Below are 26,058 nucleotides of genomic sequence, written 5' to 3'. Positions count from 1 at the left end.
CCGACCGTCAATGGCGTTGAGGACTGAAAGATACGCATCAAGAAGAACAATCAACTACCACAATGTTCTCGAAGAAGCAAAGCTGTAATTTCTGTATTCTGTCATTCACAAAGAAATTTATATACTGATTTCATATCCAATACTGTGAAGTCAGCTATCTATATGTCTGTCTGACAGAGTATGTCAAGCGCTTGTCAGTTCAAACTACATACCGAGTCGACTGGACAAGAGCGAAAGTACGACAAATGACACGGGGAGTTATCAATCATGACTTTACTTCAGGCAACATGAAATACTTTCTTGACATAAACAGGGTGAATGCGATGTATCAACGGGGAAGCACAGATGAAACAGTCGTGAGACAGATAATGAACGAAACCCACACCTTAACAGGGCAGCAACACTGAAACAAAGTACGAGTGACATTTACAACGTGGCAGTATTATATCTACGTCGTTATCACATTAAACCCGAACAATCAATCATTCGTTCTCCTTATCCCGGCTTAATAAGGTATCGAGTATTTGATATTCTGCATGTTTATTGTTGATTTTTTTGAAAAAAATATTTTTGTTCCAAAAATACTTTAACATAATGTTATCTCATGTTTTGCATTCGAACATAATGGTATACTTGTCAGGCTGGATGGAGTGAAAAATACTATATTGTGGAAGAAACATAGTTCAGCTTTTCCTTTCAGTGAACAAGGGGGGACGGGTTAACCAGTCGTCTCAGGCGTCGCGATTCGCTGTGCAGAGTTGCGTTCCTTGGGCACGCCAGAAACCTATGATTGTAGGTTCGAATCCCGGCGTTAGGGGGCGGCCGGGTAGCCTAGTGGTTAAAGCGTTCGCTCGTCAGGCCGAAGACCCGGGTTCGATTCCCGACATGGGTACAATGTGTGAAGCCAATTTTTGGTGTCCCCCGCCGTGATATTGCTGGAATATTGCTAAAAACGGCTTAAAACCATACTCACGAATCCCGGCGTTAAACCCAACTCACTCACTCATTCACTTTCAGTGATTAAATGTACGTTGTTCTCCAAATAACTATTGTGCTTGTGATCCTTCACATGAACATAGCACGATATTAGGCTTAACCATTGTCAAAACTCAATTGGGTGCCATCCGTTTATGATGTTTTAAAATTGCTTTAGGGGACATCGCATATTATCTTTCTTTCCTCGAAAACAAGTGTTGAAATTTAACTCTATGCGACAGAAACATTTGCATGGCCATCAGAAATCTCTACTTAAGGCAGAGTCCATTGTACGAGTGTCCGATTAAACACTGAAAACATTTCACCAGTTAAAGAAACGGACACTTAAATGAACGTTCCCTAATATTTATCAAAGTCTGTCCATGGAACGTATTCACATTATGAAATATTATCTAATCATAATATATCAAAAGTCATGGTTTTGTTTCCTTTACTCACCTAAATTCCTTTAGATGAAACAGGGCCAGGTCCCTCATATGAGTGGAAATGAGGTCATCGGAGAATATTCCGAAAAACCAGCTGAACGCTCAGAATTTGAAAGAAACTGCTGGCTGTCGTGAGGAGACATCTGTCTTTCTTTTGAGACACCGAAATGGAGAAGCAAGGGGTTTATATTCACCATATTTTGTGACATTTCCTGTCCTTCTGATTCTCCTTGGTCACCATCAAGGTAACGCGAATCCCGTTGATAGAACTCCGGTGCTCCCACGATCTTTTGATGGGCAGCTTTGGAAATAGGTTGTCCATTAAAACTGACACTGTCCAAACCCTGATTAAACTTAGGTGCCCCTGTGCTGGTCCGCTCATATGTTGCTGCCGCTGCCGCCGCCATCGCCGCTGTTAATAGACTAGCTCCATGACTTGGCTGAACATCCTTTTGGGCTGTGAATATATCGGATGGTATTCTATTAGCCACTGATGCTATCAAAGACGTCCTGTCGAAAAACGTTGTTCCTGCATTGGTGTCCATTAGGGGCCGGGAGGTGTATGCATTTATTGGAATAGTGTTCATTTCAGATGCCATTGCATTAGTTCCACCGGAGTGTTGATTCGGATCAATCCGTGCTCCACCAACGTCTTGGGAGTTGAAAGAAATGGAAGATGTTCCTGTTGTGGCTGACCTATCCTGCTGAGATGAACCGTGAGAAATTCCGTCTGTGTTGACATTCGACTGTAGTTCTGATGCTTTTGTATCGTGGCCCTCACCTGCTGATGTACCCGCCTGGGTGTTACTCGTCCCTCGTTGCAACGTCTTTATCCCATCAAGGGTCATAAATCGCTGTTGGTGAGAATGTCCGTGAGCTGACGGTCTTGATTGTGTAGTACCCCCGCCGCTCATACTTACAAATCCAGCATCAACTGTAGACAAATGCGACGCAGTGTTTTGTCCTGAATTAACCGTTGGATCAAGAGTCCCTGAAGTAACTGTTTGTGTAGAGCTTCTTTTAGTAAGCGTTCCCTCTTGGCTCCTCAAAGCATTCGGTTGTTTGCGTTGGTCCTGAATCCCCATCGTTACATCAAAAACCACGTTGTTTGAATGATGAATAGCTTCGTTGGCCAAATTTGGCCTCGTGTTATCATTGACAGCAGGCCCAGGAGGTCCATATGTTTGTGGGTTTACCCCTTGCTGACTTGACGGCGGAGAACCTGCTGTGTGCGGAATGTGTACGTCAATGGAAAGTGCAGATCTCGTGGGTAGTTGAAATTGCTTAGATCCAGGTGTTGTTGCCATGTCTAGAGGAAGTGTATTGGATTGGGGGTGGGTCGGGGTCTTCATGACACTACCCGTCGTGGTACCAGTGCCTCTGTTTGGACCTTGGGATTGGGAACTAGCCGAGTTGGAAGTGTGCGGAACAGGACTGTCTAAAGCTTGATTTAACTCATTTTGTAGATATGAATCTGAAATAGATACAAGCACAATATCACGATTAGCGTTTTACACGATGTCAGCATATTTATCGTAATGATTTTTTTTTAAATTAGAGAGTGAATATTGAACGGTATGTCTGAGGGCTGGTGAACTTTTAACTATTTTCATTGCATGTAAATGTAATGTGGGATTAAAAAAATAAAGTAATTAAGTCTGCAAATGGTTAAACTCTTGGTGAAACCCAGAGGAGTGTGTATGTTGCTGATGGACAAAGAAGCATAATCAGGATAAACATGGACTTCTGTATAGAGAGTGTCACTAGTTTACACATATTGGGCCCAGGTATGTCCCGTTGGTAACTCCATTTGGTTGCAAGTGTTTTGAGGGAAGGATAACCTTTTCGTGACGATCTGGTGTCATCACTGATTTTAAGTGATACATTCATATAATTTGCCCCGCTATTTTGCTGCCTAATGCAATCTGTTTCGGCTGATAATCGAGACTGGTTATTCTCTGGCGTTGAGATTTTGGCATTATTTTTGATATGATCAAACATTTCATACTTGACCAAATGACCGTATTCACGTCCAACTGAAACCCCCTTCACGCGAACATTATAAAGCGGCTACAGTACAATATTCTTGATAATATCTCTCAACTTAAATTCAAGGATTCATCGACTCAGAGACCAACGCTATGTATTAAGACTGCATATACCCAATGGTAGCGTTGTCTAAGACACTGGTGGTTCTTTCACTTACATCTCTTTCAAGGATGTAGTGTCATCGGTAATTTCGTTTTCTATGTTGAAGGTTTTAGCTATTACAAACAAATAACATTAGGCAACAGTGTTGAGACTAAGCACATGCTTGTAATTTTAAATTTTATATTTATAAGATAGTGTAAACTATAAACTACCAGTAAAAAATACACCATGTCAAGTATGGATGGAATAAGGCACATGTTGACACGTTTATGCTTAAAATGGTTGCCATAAAGCATTATGTAATAGACCTGGTTAATGTTATTGATATAGATGTTAACGAAGCCGTAGAAATATGGGTCAGTTGTATACTTGAATCATCAGAATGTTCAGAGAGTTGTCATTAATACCGTAAAGTCTGATTTAGTTTGATCGGACTGTCAGGCAACAAAGGTGGAAGGCAAGAGTATTTTAATACACTTAATAACTTGCAAGAGTTCTTCAAGCAGAATACAACATTATAGGTTAAGGAACAAATACAAAAGTACTTGTACATACTGCAAACGCGCGCCAACGGAAATAGGGGGGAAAGTTTAAATGAAGTTATAACAAATTCAGCAGCTTTTTGAAAGAGTTGAGACGTATTTCACATACAAGAAGAAATCTAATAATAACTAAAACGATACTTGCTTTGATCATTTAAATATTTTTCTCCTTATTTTTCTTATTACATTAGAAATAGAAAATGAATCCAACAGGCCGGTACATATATTTGAGTTTGAAGAACTTGTATCAGAATCTAACACAGTTGAAGAAATACATATCGCTATTACATATATAATGGAAAATCACCAGGAATTATTAATGTGCTCCTTCAAATGATTAAATCTTCAGAACCACTTCCTGCCTTCTTTGTTTACCATGATATTTAACAGTGGCTGTTTTTCAGACTAATGGACTACGTCAAGTAATATTTTGTTGCATAAAAAGGGTGATATAAATAATACCGATAATTACAGAGGAATATCTTTACTGAGTGTTAACATGTGTATTTAAAGACTTCCAAAATGTGCAGGTGTTATGAGTAAAGTTTCTGAAAATCACCCAGACTCTCAACTTTATTCGACTATTGATAATAATTTTATCTTATGTGCAATTGTAGAAAGATGGTTAGGTAAAAAGAAGAAGAAATTGTATGTTGCTTTAATTGATTAAAAATGCTTTTGATAACGTCAGTCGAGATTTGGGCATGTATTGTCCTACTATGGCTTATATGGTAAAGTGTTGAGGGCTAACAAAGTGTTAATAGATCAGTTAAAGTATGCGTTTGATGTATTTAGAGATTTAACATATTATTTGGATTTTGCATTGGGTTTAAGACAAGGCTGATGTAATTCTGCTTTTTGATACTTTTTGTGGCTTAAAGTTTCACCTACATATTCTAGAGAAGGGAATGACTGTTAACTTGCAAAATATTAGAGGTAGGTGGCACGAAATCGATATATCCGTAAGAAACTGTCCTTTATGTGATTGAGGTATAGAGGATCAATACCATTTTTTACTTGTACGTGCTTCCCTTGAGGCTATTAATATTAAACATCTTCCAAAGTCATGTATCACTAATGTAAATATAAATTTATTTAAATACGATATATGCCACACACGTCCCTGAACAAATAAAATCAGAACGATTGTATATTTATCATGCTTATGAAAGATGTAAGTATTTGTTAAATAATATTGGAAATATGTATATGTCATTACCATACTTTATTATTTGTATATGGGCCTATGACCTTCATACTGAATAAAGTATTGATTGATCTGTTGAGAAGGGTAAACTTACACCAGTAAGCTGTATATCTTTCATAACAAAACAGTAGCTGGATCCTTTGCAAAGTTAAGTGGCTAATTACCATTCAATAAAAATGCATGCATTTATATAACAGTGACATTATTAGGTTAGATAGGGTGAAATGGGGTTAACCTCTCGTTCAAGATTATTGCACTTATATATATCGACGTGCATGCACATGCCGAATTTATAGTGCTAGCCCACTGAGATACCATGCCGCAGTTTAACATGAATACCCCACCTCTGACACAGTACACTGACTCCGAGCCGACCAGTCCTTGTTTTAACAACTTAATGCCGAGCCGCAGGTATGGTAACAACAAGTACCATCTGTTAACGTCTTTTGGAATTGTGATCGAACGCCCGACCTACCGCTAGACCATGGAGGCGGCCAGTGATATTATGAAAACTATGTTTCCTATTATACATTAAACGTTCTTTTAGATATTATGTCATGTTATCTAAGGTGATACTAACCTAAGCTGTTAAATCCTTGTGTTGACAAGAACTGCAGTAAATCATCATTGATGGGTCCATAGTTCGTCGAACCTGAATACCCTCCACCTGAAATAAATGCATATATGTATACTTTATGTTCGTATTGACTGACCAACGGTCAAATGGTTCAAATCTAGATGATAATGTGTCAAGGGAAATATCTTTAACTGTATGAACGTTGACAATCATGATCATCAATCATGATATACTGAATAATATTTGATTTAACATAATGTGCATATGGGTATAAAACAAGAAGCATAAATATATAAGTATATTGAATGGCAAAAAGCAACTTCACCGGCTTTGTTTAGACCATCTGCATGTATATTGCCTTAAGAATATCCTCTAGCATCTCTTAAGGTATGAACACGTCTATCTGGATATTCTGTGACTTTACTGAACGAACTTCATCAAACCTATTGCATTATCAAACACATAAATGTTGTCATTTCTCGACTTGCATGAATTTCTGTACAACATGTTTTTTACGTAAAGCCCATCATGGCCATACTGGGACCACAACGCATGTCTCACTGTTTATTAATCGAATTGTTTGAAGGCATTACTTAGAAGTTGACGGATGACAAAGTAGACACAATTTATGGATAACAACTTCTTTAATACTGTAAAGGTGACGTTTCGTTATAGATCCGGTCTACTTTGTTTATTAATCTGCTTAAAATTGGTTGTTAAAATGAGACTATTTGCTACACGCCCAGTGTATTGACATATAAAACTAGCCTAGTTGACGATAACATGTAGAGTGTCATTGCCACGGTTCGAAGTTCTATATATGCTGAGATACACATGTATATTTTGTCAAAGGAGATGAGCCTTCACGGCTGTTGAAAGCACAACTATTTGTATTTGTTCGTCCAGTTTAGTCACTCTTTATCCAATTTCGTTTGCCATATGCCCATACCTTGTCCATCTTGAACCGTGTAATCGAACATACCTGAAAATAAAAAAAGGACTAAGAATGTAGGCAACTACACTTATATGTAAATAGTCTATATATTGTGTGTTACATGTTCAAACAAACATAACCATGAGATACGTTCAACTATAAGTAATATATCACATTTGACTACTGTAACTTTGGTAATATGAGATCGCCCAGTGATCATCATAACTGTCCATGAGGTTGCCATACTCAACATAAGGGACCTGACAAATAGAACCAATACATTCAGAACATTGTGACATCATCTTATGAATTAAAGACGTTTGACAGAGACGAAACTAAAACCTGTGTAAGGTTTAATGTTGTATTGAAAACATAATTTATGTTCACATACCTTAAGGGTGATGCCAGCACCATACTTTATAAAGGTACAAACCTGGTGAGGTTGGGGAATTATCCCCTCTACTAAGGGTGGGAGGGTTTGTCAAGGGAGGGGATGGAGGTGCAGGGGAAGCGGCATCAGTGCTAGTCGAAAGATGCTGGTCTGTTCCTGAGTGTGATACGGCTTGAATGCTTTTTTCACCACCCCCAACTAACCTCCCGTTTTGCATTTGCTCTCCTCGCAGAAGGGCAGTTAAATCCACCGCCTTGTTGATCCCAGATAAAGATGGCTTTTTATGCAAAGTGTCATGGCTTGTGAAACCTTGATATGGTGGACTTGAAATACCATTTGCTGAATGTACTCCCATCTCGGTACTACCTGCTGTGACATGAAGTTCAGATTCAGTTGTCTCTGCCTCAACTTCGTGGCTTACTCCAGTTCCAGTTCCATTTGAAATGTTGCTTTCCCTTTGCAAAGTTCCTGCCTGACTAGAGACATGTTCCATCAGTGTTTCAAATGCATTCGCGAAGGTCATGAAACGATCGGTAGGACTCAACCCAGACGCATGTGTGGTCCTATTACTTGAAAGGTGAGCTTCTACTTCAGCTCCACTCTGATTTAGCTCATTTGTTTGTCCCCTATATGTTCCCTTTGCATGTTTCATTTGCGAAAGCCTTGACGAAGATGCCTCACGTGGCTGTTGTGGCACATGGTTCACAATATTTACGGATGGAGCAGATCCTGTGTCTAAACTTCCATAGAATTCAGACTGTGTATCGGATGTAGTAGGCTTACGGGACATCTTTCCGATTGGAGTTGGCACAACTTTCCTTGATAAGTATGCACTAAGCAGCGAATCACTTATCACCGTATTAATGCAATTCATAGTTTTGTTGCAGTTTGATCTTGAACTTGAACCTAAGGGTTGTATTAGGCCCTTTTTGGCCTCACTATTGGGACTCAGGGGCGTATTAGCTGTCTTCACATGATGTGTCTGTGGCTTGTGGTTTTGTCTGGAAGGCTTTGCACTGGGTGAGTGTTGGTGATGGGGAATGTTAGTGGCATCAATTAGGCTTTGAGGGGAACTGACCTGGTTAATGCTATTCTTTGATAACGTAGCTGATTGACCCTCAGCAGGCTTGGGAGAGTATGTGTTAGACTGTGGGGGAGTGAACGTATTTCCTTTGACGGATGATTGTTCATGAAAGATGTGCGTTGAGTGTGGAGATGTATGGAATGATGGTACTGGTTTAGAATTCATGTTACTTGTTATTGTGGATGTTTCATTGAAAGTCATATTTCTGCTCAGCGTTGCATTTGGGACCTGTTGGTTGATACAGTTTGGAGTGTGACATCGAGAATTAGTTGAAGGAATATTGACAAATTTCTGTGTAGGTTGTTTATTCTTTCCCTGGATGATTCTACTGCTATTACTAACTAAATGTGAATATAAAATGCCTGCATTCTTTGGCGAAGTGACGGAACTTCCTTTCGAAGTTGATACACTGTTTGAATGGCTTTCAAAACTGATATCTGTAGGTAATGGCTGTCTGTCCGACTGTAGGTTCCCCATGGCGCTTTGCGATGTATTCTGTGTCGAATAGGATTGGCGTTTAGTACTGATCATTTTGGCTATGCATGCTCCTGTGGTGCAGTTTGCCGAAGGTGCTGACTGTGTCGGAATATTACCTGTACCACTTGCAGTGTCTAATGTGTTGGTGTTCTGAGGGTGATGTGATTGCGTTTGGCTTTCGTTCCTCATGTGGTTGTGAACGTCTTTCATTGTAGCAATACTATATTGACCTTGAGAAACGGTGTTTGGCTGATCCAACGTTTGATGTACAACTGCTTTGGTGAAAACGGTGTTAATATGTTGTGTTTCACCATTAGATGTTCCTTCCCATAGTAGCTTCCCTATGCCTTTCGGTGACGCATTGTTGTCAAAATATGACTGAACTTTTGCAGCACTTATTTGTTTATCTATGCAGATCTGGGTAGTGCATTTTGCTTTTGGAACTTGCGCTGATCGAGTTAAATGCTTTTCAGGAGTTACCCGATGTGATGTACCACCATCAATATCTAAGGATGACTGGATGTTTCCCGGACCATGAGTCACAATGGGCTCTATTTGAAAAATTGAAGCAATATTTGACTGAACACTATTTGGGGTATTACTATCTCTCTGTGCTTGCCTCAGAGACTCTTCCACAGAGGCTGTTATCTTCTCGTTGCCATGGTTTCCTGCTGTATGTGTGGTACCAATTGCAGAATGGTGTGTGGGTAAACGAGGAGCAATGGTAGAGGCATATGCTAGTTTTTCAATGCTGGTTGGGATGTTGGTATCATGTGCGTTAACAATTTCAAGTAACGAGTTACTGGCACTTTCAGTTTTTGTTGGCGTTGGATCTGTGGGTATATTAGAGGCACCTCCACGTTTGGTGTTTGTTGCCGCGGAAATATTTTGTTCTTTGAAAATTGAAGAACCTGTGGTTAAATGCAAAATTTCAGTTACAGTGTTTGTTGGCTTTTGTGTAGGCTGTGTTGGAATATTAGGAGAACCCTTGTGTGAATATATACCAGCGGCTACAGTATTCATTGGCGCGAATGTAGGATCAGTTTGGACATTCGATGAACGTGTGTTTGAATGTGTGCTACTAGTTTCAGTGTTTGTAGGTGGATAAGTAGGATGTGTTGAAATATCCACAAAGCCTGCTCTTGAATGTGTTCCAGCAGATCCTGTGTTTTTTGGCGTGTATGTATCTAGTGTAGGAATATTGGAAGAGTCTGTGTTTGAATTTGCAGTAGCATGTCCAGTGTTTGCAGACAGGACAGTAGAATGTGTTGTAATATATGACGAACCAGTGTTTGAACATAAACTTGCAGTTCCAGTGTTTGTTTGCGCGTATGTAGGAAGTGTTGGGACAGAGGCTGAATCTGTGTTTGAACGCGAGCTTACAGTGCCAGTGTTTGCAGGCGGATTTGTAGGATGTGTTGGGACAGAGGCTGAATCTGTGTTTGAACGCGAGATTACAGTGCCAATGTTTGTAGACGGATTTGTAGGATGTGTTGGGACAGAGGCTGAATTTGTGTTTAAATGAGAGCTTACAGTGCCAATGTTTGTAGACGGATTTGTAGGATGTGTTGGGACAGAGGCTGAATTTGTGTTTGAACGAGAGCTTACAGTTCCAATGTTTGCAGACGGATTTGTAGGATGTGTTGTAACAGAGGCTGAATCTGTGTGTGAACGCGAGCTTACAGTGCCAATGTTTGCAGACGGATTTGAAGGATGTGTTGGGACAGAGGCTGAATCTGTGTATGAACGCGAGCTTACAGTTCCAATATTTGCAGACGGATTTGTAGAATGTGTTGGAACATAAGCCGAATCTGTATATGAACGCGAGCTTACAGTGCCAATGTTTGCAGACGGATTTGTAGGGTGTGTTGGGACAGAGGCTGAATCGGTGTGTGAACGCGAGCTTACAGTGCCAATGTTTGCAAGCGGATTTGTAGGATGTGTTGGAACATAGGCCGAATCTGTATATGAACGCGAGCTTACATTGCCAATGTTTGCAGACGGATTTGTAGGATGTGTTGGGACAGAGGCTGAATCGGTGTGTGAACGCGAGCTTACAGTGTCAATGTTTGTAGACGGATTTGTAGGATTTGCTGGGACTGAGGCTGAATCGGTGTGTAAACGCGAGCTTACAGTTCCAATGTTTGCAGACGGATTTGTAGGATGTGTTGTAACAGAGGCTGAATCTGTGTGTGAACGCGAGCTTACAGTACTAATGTTTGCAGACGGATTTGTAGGATGTGTTGGGACAGAGGCTGAATCGGTGTGTGAACGCAAGCTTGCAGTTCCAATGTTTGCAGGTGGATTTGTATGATGTGCTGGAACATAGGAAGAATCTGTGTTTGAATATGTGCCATTAGTTCCAATTGTTGTTGGCGGATACTTAGGGAGTGTTAGAATAGTAGACGAACCTGTGTTTGAATATGTGTCATCAGTTCCAATTGTTTTGGGAGGGTACGTTGGGAGTGTTGGACTATTTGACGAACCTGTGCTTGAATGTGTACTGGCATTGTTAGTCTGGCTTGACAGGTTTGTAGGATGTGTTGGAATGTTATAAGAACCTGTGTTCGTAGATGCACTAGAACTTCCCGTTGTTAATTTCGGATTTGTAGGATGCGTTGGAATAGAACCCGAGTTACTTGGAATCGGATCTATCATATGCAAGGTTCTAGGGTTGTATTGAACTGAACTGAGTGATGATGTGAACGCACTTACATTTGAAGTGGATATTTCATTCTTAATTGAGTCTGTAGGGGTATTTGTAGGGAAAGATGGTGGGGCGTCTAATTGCATATTCCCTATAGCCTTAGCTGAAGAATTAGTTCTCAAATATGCCTTGAGTTTTGCTTCACTGATTTCCTTGTTTATGCAGATTTGTGTAATGCATTTGGAAGCTTTAAGTGTCTTATTAGAACTTTGATTTGATTGTTGTGTGTGGTTTTCCAAAAGAACGTGGTTTGAAGTACTTCTGGTAGTGTCTGACGGTACTGGAAATATATTGGTATCGTGGGTACGTCCAGATTGTGATTGATTATGGAAAGTTTTGTGACTGGAACTATCTGGTGCTGTTGGAAGTTCATGGGTTCGGTTTTGTGGATCGTTGCTTTTGGATATCTTGGATATAGTTCCCTTGATATCTTCAATTGTTATGGGAAGCGTACTTGTAGGTACTGTCTTTGTTGACGGTGAAGTGAGGTATGTTAGCATATGTGAAGTAAGCATAGTAGAATGTTTACCAGAGAATGGTGTGTTCAGTTGTGTGTTAGATTCATGTATCTGAGACTGAGAAGAACCCGGATGTGTACTGGTTGGTTCACTATTCGTTGGTTTGTATGTTGGTTTTGTTGGAATATCAGTGGTCATAGTTGAATGTTTACCAGACGAGCCTGTGTCTAATGTCACATACATTGGATTTGTCGGAATATTAGAAGCTGTATTTGAATGTGAACTATCAGTTCCTGTTTTTGTTTGCGCATTAGCCGGATGAGAAGGACTTGCGATAGTATGTGGACCCAATGTTTCAGTTTTTGTTGTTGCGTGTATATTATGTGTTGGAATATTAGAGAATGAACCTGAGTTTGAAGGTGTTCCATCAGTCCCAGTGTTTGTTGGTGAGTATGTAGGATGTGTTTGGATATTAGAAGACCCGGTGTTTGTATGTGTACTAGCATTTGCAGGGTCTGTTGGTGGGTTTGTAGGATGTGTTTGAATTTTCAAGGAATCTGTGTTTAGACGTGTACCAGTAGTTCCAATGTTTGTTGACGGGTGTGTAGGATGTGTTGGAACATAGGCCGAATCTGTGTGTGAACGCGAGCTTACAGTGCCAATGTTTGCAGGCGGATTTGTAGGATTTGCTGGAACATAGGAAGAATCTGTGTTTGAATATGTGTCATCAGTTCCAATTGTTGTTGGCAGATACGTGGGGAGTGTTGGAATAGTAGACGAACCTGTGTTTGAATATGTGTCATCAGTTCCAATTGTTGTTGGCAGATACGTAGGGAGTGTTGGAATAGTAGACGAAGCTGTGTTTGAATATGTGTCATCAGTTCCAATTGTTGTTGGCAGATACTTAGGGAGTGTTGGACTATTAGACGAACCTGTGTTTGAATATGTGTCATCAGTTCCAATTGTTTTGGGCGGGTACGTTGGGAGTGTTGGAATAGTAGACGAAGCTGTGTTTGAATATGTGTCATCAGTTCCAATTGTTTTGGGAGGGTACGTTGGGAGTGTTGGACTATTTGACGAACCTGTGCTTGAATGTGTACTGGCACTGTTAGTCTGGCTTGACAGGTTTGTAGGATGTGTTGGAATGTTATAAGAACCTGTGTTCGTAGATGCACTGGAACTTCCCGTTGTTAATTTCGGATGTGTAGGATGCGTTGGAATAGAACCCGAGTTACTTGGAATCGGATCTATCATATGCAAGGTTTTAGTGTTGTATTGAACTGAATTGAGTGATGATGTGAACGCACTTATATTTGAAGTGGATGCTTCATTCTTAATTGAGTCCGTATGGAGATTTGTAGGGATGGAGGGCGGTGCGTCTAATTGCATATTCCCTATAGCCTTAGCTGAAGAATTAGTTCTCAAATATGCCTTGAGTTTTGCTTCACTGATTTCCTTGTTTATGCAGATTTGTGTAATGCATTTGGAAGCTTTAAGTGTCTTATTAGAACTTTTATTTGATTGTTGTGTGTGGTTTTCCAAAAGAACGTGGTTTGAAGTACTTCTGGTAGTGTCTGACGGTACTTGAAATATATTGGTATCGTGGGTACGTCCAGATTGTGATTGATTATGGAAAGTTTTGTGACTGGAACTATCTGGTGCTGTTGGAAGTTCATGGGTTCGGTTTTGTGGATCGTTGCTTTTGGATATCTTGGATATAGTTCCCTTGATATCTTCAATTGTTATGGGAAGCGTACTTGTAGGTACTGTCTTTGTTGACGGTGAAGTGAGGTATGTTAGCATATGTGAAGTAAGCATAGTAGAATGTTTACCAGAGAATGGTGTGTTCAGTTGTGTGTTAGATTCATGTATCTGAGACTGAGAAGAACCCGGATGTGTACTGGTTGGTTCACTATTCGTTGGTTTGTATGTTGGTTTTGTTGGAATATCAGTGGTCATAGTTGAATGTTTACCAGACGAGCCTGTGTCTAATGTCACATACATTGGATTTGTCGGAATATTAGAAGAAGCTGTATTTGAATGTGAACTATCAGTTCCTGTTTTTGTTTGCACGTTAGCCGGATGAGAAGGACTTGCGACAGTATGTGGACCCACAGTTTCAGTTTTTGTTGATGCGTGTATATTATGTGTTGGAATATTAGAGAATGAACCTGAGTTCGAAGGTGTTCCATCAGTCCCAGTGTTTGTTGGTGAGTATGTAGGATGTGTTTGGATATTAGAAGACCCGGTGTTTGTATGTGTACTAGCATTTGCAGGGTCTGTTGGTGGGTTTGTAGGATGTGTTTGAATTTTCAAGGAATCTGTGTTTAGACGTGTACCAGTGGTTCCAATGTTTGTTGACAGTAGTGTAGGATGTGTTGGAACATAGGCCGAATCTGTGTGTGAACGCGAGCTTACAGTGCCAATGTTTGCAGGCGGATTTGTAGGATTTGCTGGAACATAGGAAGAATCTGTGTTTGAATATGTGTCATCAGTTCCAATTGTTGTTGGCAGATACGTGGGGAGTGTTGGAATAGTAGACGAACCTGTGTTTGAATATGTGTCATCAGTTCCAATTGTTGTTGGCAGATACGTAGGGAGTGTTGGAATAGTAGACGAAGCTGTGTTTGAATATGTGTCATCAGTTCCAATTGTTGTTGGCAGATACTTAGGGAGTGTTGGACTATTAGACGAACCTGTGTTTGAATATGTGTCATCAGTTCCAATTGTTTTGGGCGGGTACGTTGGGAGTGTTAGAATAGTAGACGAACCTGTGTTTGAATATGTGTCATCAGTTCCAATTGTTTTGGGAGGGTACGTTGGGAGTGTTGGACTATTTGTCGAACCTGTGCTTGAATGTGTACTGGCACTGTTAGTCTGGCTTGACAGGTTTGTAGGATGTGTTGGAATGTTATAAGAACCTGTGTTCGTAGATGCACTGGAACTTCCCGTTGTTAATTTCGGATGTGTAGGATGCGTTGGAATAGAACCCGAGTTACTTGGAATCGGATCTATCATATGCAAGGTTTTAGTGTTGTATTGAACTGAATTGAGTGATGATGTGAACGCACTTATATTTGAAGTGGATGCTTCATTCTTAATTGAGTCGGTATGGAGATTTGTAGGGATGGAGGGCGGTGCGTCTAATTGCATATTCCCTATAGCCTTAGCTGAAGAATTAGTTCTCAAATATGCCTTGAGTTTTGCTTCACTGATTTCCTTGTTTATGCAGATTTGTGTAATGCATTTGGAAGCTTTAAGTGTCTTATAAGAACTTTGATTTGATTGTTGTGTGTGGTTTTCCAAAAGAACGTGGTTTGAAGTACTTCTGGTAGTGTCTGACGGTACTTGAAATATATTGGTATCGTGGGTACGTCCAGATTGTGATTGATTATGGAAAGTTTTGTGACTGGAACTATCTGGTGCTGTTGGAAGTTCATGGGTTTGGTTTTGTGGATCGTTGCTTTTGGATATCTTGGATATAGTTCCCTTGATATCTTCAATTGTTATGGGAAGCGTACTTGTAGGTACTGTCTTTGTTGACGGTGAAGTGAGGTATGTTAGCATATGTGAAGTAAGCATAGTAGAATGTTTACCAGAGAATGGTGTGTTCAGTTGTGTGTTAGATTCATGTATCTGAGACTGAGAAGAACCCGGATGTGTACTGGTTGGTTCACTATTCGTTGGTTTGTATGTTGGTTTTGTTGGAATATCAGTGGTCATAGTTGAATGTTTACCAGACGAGCCTGTGTCTAATGTCACATACATTGGATTTGTCAGAATATTAGAAGAAGCTGTATTTGAATGTGAACTATCAGTTCCTGTTTTTGTTTGCGCATTAGCCGGATGAGAAGGACTTGCGATAGTATGTGGACCCAATGTTTCAGTTTTTGTTGATGCGTGTATATTATGTGTTGGAATATTAGAGAATGAACCTGAGTTTGAAGGTGTTCCATCAGTCCCAGTGTTTGTTTGTGAGTATGTAGGATGTGTTTGGATATTAGAAGACCCGGTGTTTGTATGTGTACTAGCAGTTGCAGGGTCTGTTGGTGGGTTTGTAGGATGTGTTTGAATTTTCAAGGAATCTGTGTTTAGACGTGTACCAGTAGTTCCAATGTTTGTTGACAGTAGTGTAGGATGTGTTGGAACATAGGCCGAATCTGTGTGTGAACGCGAGCTTACAGTGCCAATGTTTGCAGGCGGATTTGTAGGATTTGCTGGAACATAGGAAGAATCTGTGTTTGAATATGTGTCATCAGTTCCAATTGTTGTTGGCAGATACGTGGGGAGTGTTGGAATAGTAGACGAACCTGTGTTTGAATATGTGTCATCAGTTCCAATAGTTGTTGGCAGATACGTAGGGAGTGTTGGAATAGTAGACGAACCTGTGTTTGAATATGTGCCATCAGTTCCAATTGTTGTTGGCAGATACTTAGGGAGTGTTGGACTATTAGACGAACCTGTGTTTGAATATGTGTCATCAGTTCCAATTGTTTTGAGTGGATACGTAGGGAGTGTTGGAATAGTAGACGAAGCTGTGTTTGAATATGTGTCATCAGTTCCAATTGCTGTTGGCAGATACTTAGGGAGTGTTGGACTATTAGACGAACCTGTGTTTGAATATGTGTCATCAGTTCCAATTGCTGTTGGCAGATACTTAGGGAGTGTTGGACTATTAGACGAACCTGTGTTTGAATATGTGTCATCAGTTCCAATTGTTTTAGGCGGGTACATTGGGGGTGTTAGAATATTAGACGAACCTGTGCTTGAATATGTACTGGCACTGTTAGTCTGGCTTGACAGGTTTGTAGGATGTGTTGGAATGTTATAAGAACCTGTGTTCGTAGATGCACTGGAACTTCCCGTTGTTAATTTTGGATGTGTAGGATGCGTTGGAATAGAACCCGAGTTACTTGGAATCGGATCTATTATATGCAAGGTTTTAGTGTTGTATTGAACTAAATTGAATGATGATGTGAACGCACTTATATTTGAAGTGGATGCTTCATTCTGAATTGAGTCGGTATGGAGATTTGTAGGGATGGAGGGCGGTGCGTCTAATTGCATATTCCCTATAGCCTTAGCTGAAGAATTAGTTCTCAAATATGCCTTGAGTTTTGCTTCACTGATTTCCTTGTTTATGCAGATTTGTGTAATGCATTTGGAAGCTTTAAGTGTCTTATTAGAACTTTTATTTGATTGTTGTGAGTGATTTTCCAAAAGGACGTGGTTTGAAGTACTTCTGGTAGTGTCTGACGGTTCTTGAAATATATTGGTATCGTGGGTACGTCCAGATTGTGATTGATTATGGAAAGTTTTGTGACTGGAACTATCTGGTGCTGTTGGAAAGTCATGGGTTTGGTTTTGTGGATCGTTGCTTCTGGATATCTTGGATTTAGTTCCCGTGATATCTTCAATTGTTTTGGGAAGTGTACTTATAGGTCCAGTCTTTCTTGACGGTGAAGTGAGGTATGTTAGCATATGTGAATTAAGTACAGTAGAATGTTTATCAGAGAACGGTGTGTTCAGTTGTGTGTTAGATTCATGTATCTGAGACTGAGAAGAACCCGGATGTGTACTGGTTGGTTCACTATTCGTTGGTTTGTGTGTTGGTTTTGTTGGAATATCAGTGGTCATAGTTGAATGTTTACCAGACGAGCCTGTGTCTAATGTCACATACATTGGATTTGTCGGAATATTAGAAGAAGCTGTATTTGAATGTGAACTATCAGTTCCTGTTTTTGTTTGCGCGTTAGCCGGATGAGAAGGACTTGCGACAGTATGTGGACCCACAGTTTCAGTTTTTGTTGATGCGTGTATATTATGTGTTGGAATATTAGAGAATGAACCTGAGTTTGAAGGTGTTCCATCAGTCCCAGTGTTTGTTGGTGAGTATGTAGGATGTGTTTGGATATTAGAAGACCCGGTGTTTGTATGTGTACTAGCAGTTTCAGGGTCTGTTGGTGGGTTTGTAGGATGTGTTTGAATTTTCAAGGAATCTGTGTTTGGACGTGTACCAGTAGTTCCAATGTTTGTTGGCGGATATGTAGGATGTGATGGAATATAGAAAGAATCTGTGTTTGAATGGGTACTAACAGTTGCAGGGTCAGTTGGCGGGTTTGTATATGTAGGATGTGTCGGAATTTTGGAAGTATCTGTGTTTGAGTGTTTGCCTGCAGATCCAGTGTTTGTTGACAGATACGCAGGATGTGATGAAATATAGGAAGAATCTTTGTTTGAATGTATACCAGCAGTGGCATTTGTACTTGGCGGGTTTGTAGAATGTGCTGCAATATTAGAATGCACGGTGCTTAAATGTGTACTTGCTGTTGAAGGGCCTGTTGGTTGGTACGTTGGATGTATTGGAATATTTGAAGGCCCTGGGTTTGAATATGTGCTATCAGTTCTAAATGTTTTTGGTGGATACGTTGGGAGTGTTGGACTATTTGACGAACCTGTGCTTGAATGTGTACTAGCACTGTTAGTCTGGCTTGACAGGTTTGTAGGATGTGTTGGAATGTTATAAGAACCTGTGTTCATAGATGCACTGGAACTTCCCGTTGTTAATTTCGGATGTGTAGGATGCGTTGGAATAGAACCAGATTTACTTGGTAACGGATCTATCATATGCAAGGGTTTAGTATTGTATTGAACTGAATTGAGTGATGATGTGAACGCACTTACAGTTGAATTGGAAACTTCATTCTTAATTGAGTCGGTATGGGGATTTGAAGGGAAGTATGGTGGTGCGTCTAATTGCATATTCCCTAAAGCCTTAGGTGAAGCATTGTTTGTCAAATATGCCTTGAGTTTTGCTTCACTGACTTCTTTGTCTATGCAGATTTGCGTCATGCATTTGGAAGCTTTAAGTGTCTGTTTTGATTGTTTGGAACGGTGTTCAAGAGGTGCTTGGTATGAAGTATTACCAGTAGTGTCTAAAGATGATTCAGATGTATTGGTATCGTTGGTATATCGTGGGTATTGTGCTTGAGTAGGGAGATTGAAATTACCTGGTGTTGTTGAAATGCCATTTGTTTTTCTGGGGGTAATGTTTGACCAAGAATACTCATGCACAGTTCTGTCTACTGATGTAGGGTTAATACCCGTAGGTACTTCAGGGATGAGGGTCTCCTTGCTACGGGAAGGTTTATGAGTTTCGTGGGCGCCAACACCACGTACTACACTTTGTGTGGAAGATGAGGGACGCATACCATCACCTTGGGTCAATGGAACAACTATAGGATGAAAATTAACGTTGTCTTGGATTGCCTTTTGGGATGATGAACTAACACTGTTTCTGGATGCTTTGTTCGAAATAAAATCAATGTTTGTATTTGTGCTGGAATATGGTTGAACTTCTAAATGTACATTCCCTATTGCCTTTGGCGAAGCATTCTTTGTCAAATATTCTTTGATCCTTTGGTCACTGACGTGTTTTTCTATGCAGATTTCAATAGCGCGTTTGGAAGGTGTTGGAATTTCAGTTGCTAATTTGGATTTGTTTTCCAAAATTATATGGTTTGCTGTAGTTCCAGCATTGTGACTGAATGTTGATTGTTTTGTATGAGATTGTATTTTATTGAGTGATAATGGGGGTGTAGTTTGTGTGTTTGTTTCAAGCGGGGCAGTGTCTATTCGAGGTTTAACAGTTTGGGAATGTAGAGGGTTTGAATTGTGCGAACTGACCTCATTGATGATTGCATTGCCATTCAATACTCCTGAAGGAGTGTTGGGATCTGTGTTGTATCGTGCAGTATGTGTGTTTGACTGAAAAGGTGTATTAACTACAGACATAATTGTGGAGGATTTACCTTCAGGAAAGCTGAGGAACTGTCGATCCCCCAATGCAAAAACAGGAACTGTCTCTGAGATAACACTTGGAACACTTGGCTTCTGTTGAGATCCAGCTCCGTACCCGATTGGTGCAAACACATTGAAACTTTTAAGCGGTGCAAATGTGTCGCTTTGATTGGGGGATGACTTCTGAGGTGATGTAGACTTACTTGTTCTGACAGCCAGCCTGGCTCTGACTGTTGCAGATGCATTTTTGTCTTTATCGGTACTATTTTCCATGCCTTTTGGAGGAGTGTCCATCATTTTCATGGCTGTGGCTGGTGCTATCTTAATATTCATTGGACGATTACCAACACGTATAGCAGCCGTCTGTTCACTAGAAATAAAACTTTGCTCATAATTAGAACCGGATGCAGTTTTAGTGATGGGTTTTACAGAAAGGTGAGGGTTAGAGGGAATGGAGTTTGCGTTTTTGTTAATTGAAAATCCACTACGGGTATTGTCAATAATTGCCATTTTGGAACCTTGCTCAATAGCATTAAATGTGTTAGTACTTTTCAGAGCGGGATTTCTCTGTGGTACGTGAATGGCATAATACGTGTTCGTTGATTGTGAATCCTGGCTTTTACCTTTCAATAACAAATTCATAAATTCTTTCTCGGGGCCTGTAGCTGTGCTACCTAGTTGGTTATGTGTTCCAGTAGCACCTTGTCCAGTCACCGCTGCTTGTTCCCACTGATTATTGATGGCATTCACATTAGAGTCCTGTGTAGAAAACCCAGATCCAGCACTGTGTATTATGTTTGAAGGTTCGACTGTTGTCATTGTTGCAGTATAAGGTCCTTGCTGACGAGACATCTCAACACGATTACTGGTTGAATCTACGTGTGCCTGCTGGCCACTTGTAGCTGACAGTCCTTGACTCCCTGACAAATCAGGGTTACTATACTGATTACCAGTTGATGGCATATCTAGTAATACAGACTGACCAATAGATGATACCATTCCTGGGTTTGATGACATGTCTAGAGCACCATGCTGTTTATGAATATTCGGTATGTCTGAAGGTCCATTCAAGTTACTGTGTCCTTGTCCTGTTAATCCAGACTGTACGTTGTTATAGAAGGCATCCTGCCTTTCACCAGCTTCACCATTCATTCCAAATACGAAGTTATTTACACCAGCAATAGTTGGCACAAGTTCTTGCCCTTTAACCAAATCCACGTGTTTCAAATGTTGAACATCTACTGCGCCTAATTGATCGGCAACACCTGAAGTCTTAGTACCTACTCCAAAATATTGATTCAGGTTTGTTTGGTCCTGAATATGTTGAGGTGTTCCCACTAAAAGGGAACTGGTTTCTGATCTATGTCCTAATGGCTGTTTAACTGTTCCTTCTGTGATCGTATGCATCTTATGTGCAGAATTCTGTTGTGTTGGCCCGTTTGTAGCTACTCCTTTGTCGAAGGATCGTCCGTGGTTTGTTGTGCTCTGTGTAAGGTCATGTAACGCCTGTGTTCTACCAGAAGCAGTGACATCTGTGGCCCCATATTGAGTATTTGATGATGTGACTCCTTGATTAAATGTCAGGTCCCGTGTTAATTGCTGTCCACCAGATGTTGGCATATCGATATGTCCGTACTGACCACTGGTTGATGTAACTCCTTGATCAAATATCATATCCTGTGTGAGTTGCTGTCCAAAAGATGTTAACAAATCTACAGTTCCGTACTGTCCACTTGTTGATGCAGCTTGATCTGATGCTACTGGCTGTCCACCAGATGTTAGCGTATCTAAATGTCCGTACTGTCCACTGGTTGATCCAGCTTGATTGGATGCTAGTTGTTGTCCACCAGATGTTGGCATGTCGATATATCCGTACTGCCCAGTGGTTGATGTGACTCCTTGATCAAATATCACATTCTGTGTGAGTTGCTGTCCACCAGATGTTGGCAAGTCTACAGTTCCGTACTGTCCATTTGTTGATGCAGCTTGATTGGATACTAGTTCCTGCCCACCAGATGTTGACGAATCTACAGTTCCGTACTGTCCACTGGTTGATCCAGCTTGATTGGATGCTAGTTGTTGTCCACCAGATGTTGGCATATCGAAATTTCCGTACTGCGCACTGGTTGATGCAGCTTGATTGGACGCTAGTTGTTGTCCACCAGATGTTGACGAATCTACGTTTCCGTACTGTCCACTTGTTGATACAGCTTGATTGGATGCTAGTTGTTGTCCACCAGATGTTTGCATATCGAAATTTCCGTACTGTCCAGTGGTTGATACAGCTTGATTTGATGCTACTTGCTGTCCACCAGATGTTAGCGTATCTAAATGTCCGTACTGTCCACTTGTTGATCCAGCTTGATTGGATGCTAGTTGTTGTCCACGAGATGTTGGCATATCGATATATCCGTACTGCCCAGTGGTTGATGTGATTCCTTGATCAAATATCACATTCTGTGTGAGTTGCTGTCCACTAGATGTTTGCAAGTCTACAGTTCCGTACTGTCCATTTGTTGATGCAGCTTGATTGGATGCTAGTTGTTGTCCACCAGATGTTAGCGTATCGAAATTTCCGAACTGCCCAGTGGTTGATACAGCTTGATTGGATGCTAGTTGTTGTCCACCAGATGTTGGCATATCGAAATTTCCGTACTGTCCACTGGTTGATACAGCTTGATTAGACGCTAGTTGTTGTCCACCAGATGTTGGCATATCGACATTTCCGTACTGTCCACTGGTTGATCCAGCTTGATTGGATGCTAGTTGTTGTCCACCGGATGTTGGCATATCGATATATCCGTACTGTCCACTGGTTGATGTGACTCCTTGATCAAATGTCACATCCTGTGTGAGTTGCTGTCCTCCAGATGTTTGCAAGTCTACAGATCCGTACTGTCCACTGGCTGATGCAGCTTGATTGGATGCTTGTTGTTGTCCACCAGATGTTGACATATCGAAATTTCCGTACTGCACAGTGGTTGATGCAGCTTGATTAGACCCTAGTTGTTGTCCACCAGAAGTTGGCATATCGAAATTTCCGTACTGTCCATTTGTTGATCCAGCTTGATTTGATGCTGCTGGCTGTCCACCAGATGTTAGCGTATCGAAATGTCCGTACTGCCCAGTGGTTGATGCAGCTTGATTGGATGCCTGTTCCTGCCCACCAAATGTTGACGAATCTACAGTTCCGTACTGTCCACTTGTTGATGCAGCTTGATTGGATGCTTGTTGTTGTCCACCAGATGTTGACATATCGAAATTTCCGTACTGCGCACTGGTTGATGCAGCTTGATTTGATGCTAGTTGTTGTCCATCAGATGTTGAAATATCGAAATTTCCGTACTGCGCACTGGTTGATACAGCTTGATTTGATGCTACTGGCTGTCCATCAGATGTTAGCGTATCGAAATGTCCGTACTGTCCAGTGGTTGATGCAGCTTGATTGGATGCTAGTTGTTGTCCACCAGAAGTTGGCATATCGACATTTCCGTACTGTCCAGTGGTTGATCCAGCTTGATTTGATGCTAGTTGTTGTCCACCGGATGTTGGCATATCGATATATCCGTACTGTCCACTGGTTGATGTGACTCCTTGATCAAATGTCACATCCTGTGTGAGTTGCTGTCCTCCAGATGTTTGCAAGTCTACAGATCCGTACTGTCCACTGGCTGATGCAGCTTGATTGGATGCTTGTTGTTGTCCACCAGATGTTGACATATCGAAATTTCCGTACTGCACAGTGGTTGATGCAGCTTGATTGGACCCTAGTTGTTGTCCACCAGAAGTTGGCACATCGAAATTTCCGTACTGTCCATTTGTTGATCCAGCTTGATTTGATGCTGCTGGCTGTCCACCAGATGTTAGCGTATCGAAATGTCCGTACTGTCCAGTGGTTGATGCAGCTTCATTGGATGCTAGTTGTTGTCCACCAGAAGTTGGCATATCGATATATCCGTACTGTCCACTGGTTGATGTGACTCCTTGATCAAATGTCACATCCTGTGTGAGTTGCTGTCCACCAGATGTTTGCACGTCTACAGTTCCATACTGTCCATTTGTTGATCCAGCTTGATTTGGTGCTAGTTGTTGTCCACCAGATGTTGACGAATCTACATTTCCGTACTGTCCAGTGGTTGATGCAGCTTGATTAGACGCTAGTTGTTGTCCACCAGATGTTGACGAATCTACATTTCCGAACTGTCCACTGGTTGATGCACCTTGATTAGACGCTAGTTGTTGTCCACCAGATGTTGGCATATCGAAATTTCCGTACTGCCCAGTGGTTGATGCAGCTTGATTAGACGCTAGTTGTTGTCCAACGGATGTTGGCATATCGACATATCCGTACTGTCCACTGGTTGATGTGACTCCTTGATCAAATGTCACATCCTGTGTGAGTTGCTGTCCACCAGATGTTGGCAAGTCTACAGATCCGTACTGTCTACTGGTTGATGCAGCTTGATTGGATGCTTGTTGTTGTCCACCAGATGTTGACATATCGAAATTTCCGTACTGCACAGTGGTTGATGCAGCTTGATTGGACGCTAGTTGTTGTCCACCAGATGTTGACGAATCTACATTTCCGTACTGTCTACTGGTTGATACAGCTTGATTGGATGCTAGTTGTTGTCCACCAGATGTTGGCATATCAAAATTTCCGTACTGTCCACTTGTTGATCCAGCTTGATTTGATGCTAGTTGTTGTCCACCAGATTTTGGCATATCGATATATCCGTACTGTCCACTGGTTGATGTGACTCCTTGATCAAATGTCACATCCTGTGTGAGTTGCTGTCCACCAGATGTTGGCAAGTCTACAGTTCCATACTGTCCATTTGTTGATGCAGCTTGATTGGATGCTACTGGCTGTCCACCGGATGTTACCGTATCGAAATGTCCGTACTGTCCAGTGGTTGATGCAGCTTGATTAGACGCTAGTTGTTGTCCACCAGATGTTGGCATATCGACATTTCCGTACTGTCCACTTGTTGATCCAGCTTGATTGGATGCTAGTTGTTGTCCACCAGATGTTGGCATATCGACATTTCCGTACTGTCCACTTGTTGATCCAGCTTGATTGGATGCTAGTTGTTGTCCACCAGATGTTAGCGTATCGAAATGTCCGTACTGTCCATTTGTTGGTGCAGCTTCATTGGATGCTAGTTGTTGTCCACCAGATGTTGGCATATCGATATATCCGTACTGTCCACTGGTTGATTTGACTCCTTGATTAAATATCACATCCTGTGTGAGTTGCTGTCCACCAGATGTTTGCAAGTCTACAGTTCCATACTGTCCATTTGTTGATGCAGCTTGATTGGATGCTAATTGTTGTCCACCAGATGTTGGCATATCGAAATTTCCGTACTGCCCAGTGGTAGATGTGACTCCTTGATCAAATGTCACCTCCTGTGTGTGTTGCTGTCCACCGGATCTTAGCAAGTCTACAGTTCCGTACTGCCCATTGGCTGATGGGACTCCTTGGTTAGATGCCAGTTGCTGTCCACCAGATGCTGACATGTCTACAGTTCCGTACTGCCCATTGGCTGATGGGACTCCTTGGTTAGATGCCAGTTGCTGTCCACCAGATGCTGACATGTCTACAGTTCCGTACTGCCCATTGGCTGATGTGACTCCTTGGTTAGATGCCAGTTGCTGTCCACCAGATGCTGACATGTCTACAGTTCCGTACTGCCCATTGGCTGATGTGACTCCTTGGTTAGATGCCAGTTGCTGTCCACCAGATGCTGACATGTCTACAGTTCCGTACTGTCCACTGGCTGATGTGACTCCTTGGTTAGATGCCAGTTGCTGTCCACCAGATGTTGACATGTCTACAGTTCCGTACTGTCCACTGGCTGATGTGACTCCTTGGTTAGATGCCAGTTGCTGTCCACCAGATGTTGACATGTCTACAGTTCCGTACTGTCCACTGGCTGATGTGACTCCTTGGGTATATGCCCGTTGCTGTTCACCAGGTGTTGACATGTCTAAAGCTGTGTTCTGCCCATTTGTGGATGCTGCTCCGTGATTCGACGCTCCGTCCTGTGTCAGGCGTCGTCCACTAGATGGTGCCACCTGTGTAGTTCCTGACTTTCCAATAAACGCCCTTTGCATCGTGTGTTGTGTGCCTGACAACTGAGTATCAAGTGTTGTTTGACTGTGATTGATCTTCGCAGGTCCCAATGTGAGAACATTTGCTTGTTCTGCACCGAGTGACATGCTCGGAGATCCAACATCTGTCTTGATTTGATTCCGTGTCACCATCCTATCTTGTATTGTATTCTTCCGATCACTTGAAGTTAC

General features: G+C 41.4%; 1 protein-coding gene across 1 annotated transcript; it reads right to left on the bottom strand.

The window, feature by feature from the left end:
- Positions 1 to 258: 258 nt before the first annotated feature.
- Positions 259 to 25,061, bottom strand: LOC124131972 (mucin-19-like). Its single transcript, XM_048396457.1, has 5 exons — positions 20,373 to 25,061; positions 6,848 to 6,880; positions 5,902 to 5,988; positions 1,435 to 2,895; positions 259 to 403 (listed from the first exon to the last, which is right to left on the bottom strand). The coding sequence occupies exons 1-4, from the start codon at positions 24,937 to 24,939 to the stop codon at positions 1,469 to 1,471; spliced, it is 6,114 nt and encodes a 2,037-aa protein (XP_048252414.1). The 5' UTR covers positions 24,940 to 25,061; the 3' UTR covers positions 259 to 403; positions 1,435 to 1,468.
- Between the last annotated feature and the right edge of the window lie 997 nt (positions 25,062 to 26,058).

The sequence above is a fragment of the Haliotis rufescens genome, unplaced genomic scaffold (genome assembly GCF_023055435.1).
Source record: "Haliotis rufescens isolate VD_foot unplaced genomic scaffold, xgHalRufe1.0.p SCAF_15, whole genome shotgun sequence".
NCBI classification, from domain to species: domain Eukaryota; kingdom Metazoa; phylum Mollusca; class Gastropoda; order Lepetellida; family Haliotidae; genus Haliotis; species Haliotis rufescens.
The sequence above is the reverse complement of the archived record's forward strand: the minus strand, read 5'-3'. Positions and strand labels throughout refer to the sequence as shown.

Excerpts from the sequence above, each read along its gene's own strand:
- LOC124131972 (XM_048396457.1), bottom strand. The coding sequence starts at position 24,939 with ATGCCAACATCTGGTGGACAACAACTAGCATCCAATGAAGCTGCACCA. Across the intron at positions 6,881-20,372 it reads TATGAATTTGTTATTGAAAG|GTATGTTCGATTACACGGTT; the intron begins GTAAAAGCCAGG and ends TTTTATTTTCAG. Across the intron at positions 2,896-5,901 it reads ACAAGGATTTAACAGCTTAG|ATTCATATCTACAAAATGAG; the intron begins GTTAGTATCACC and ends TATCTATTTCAG.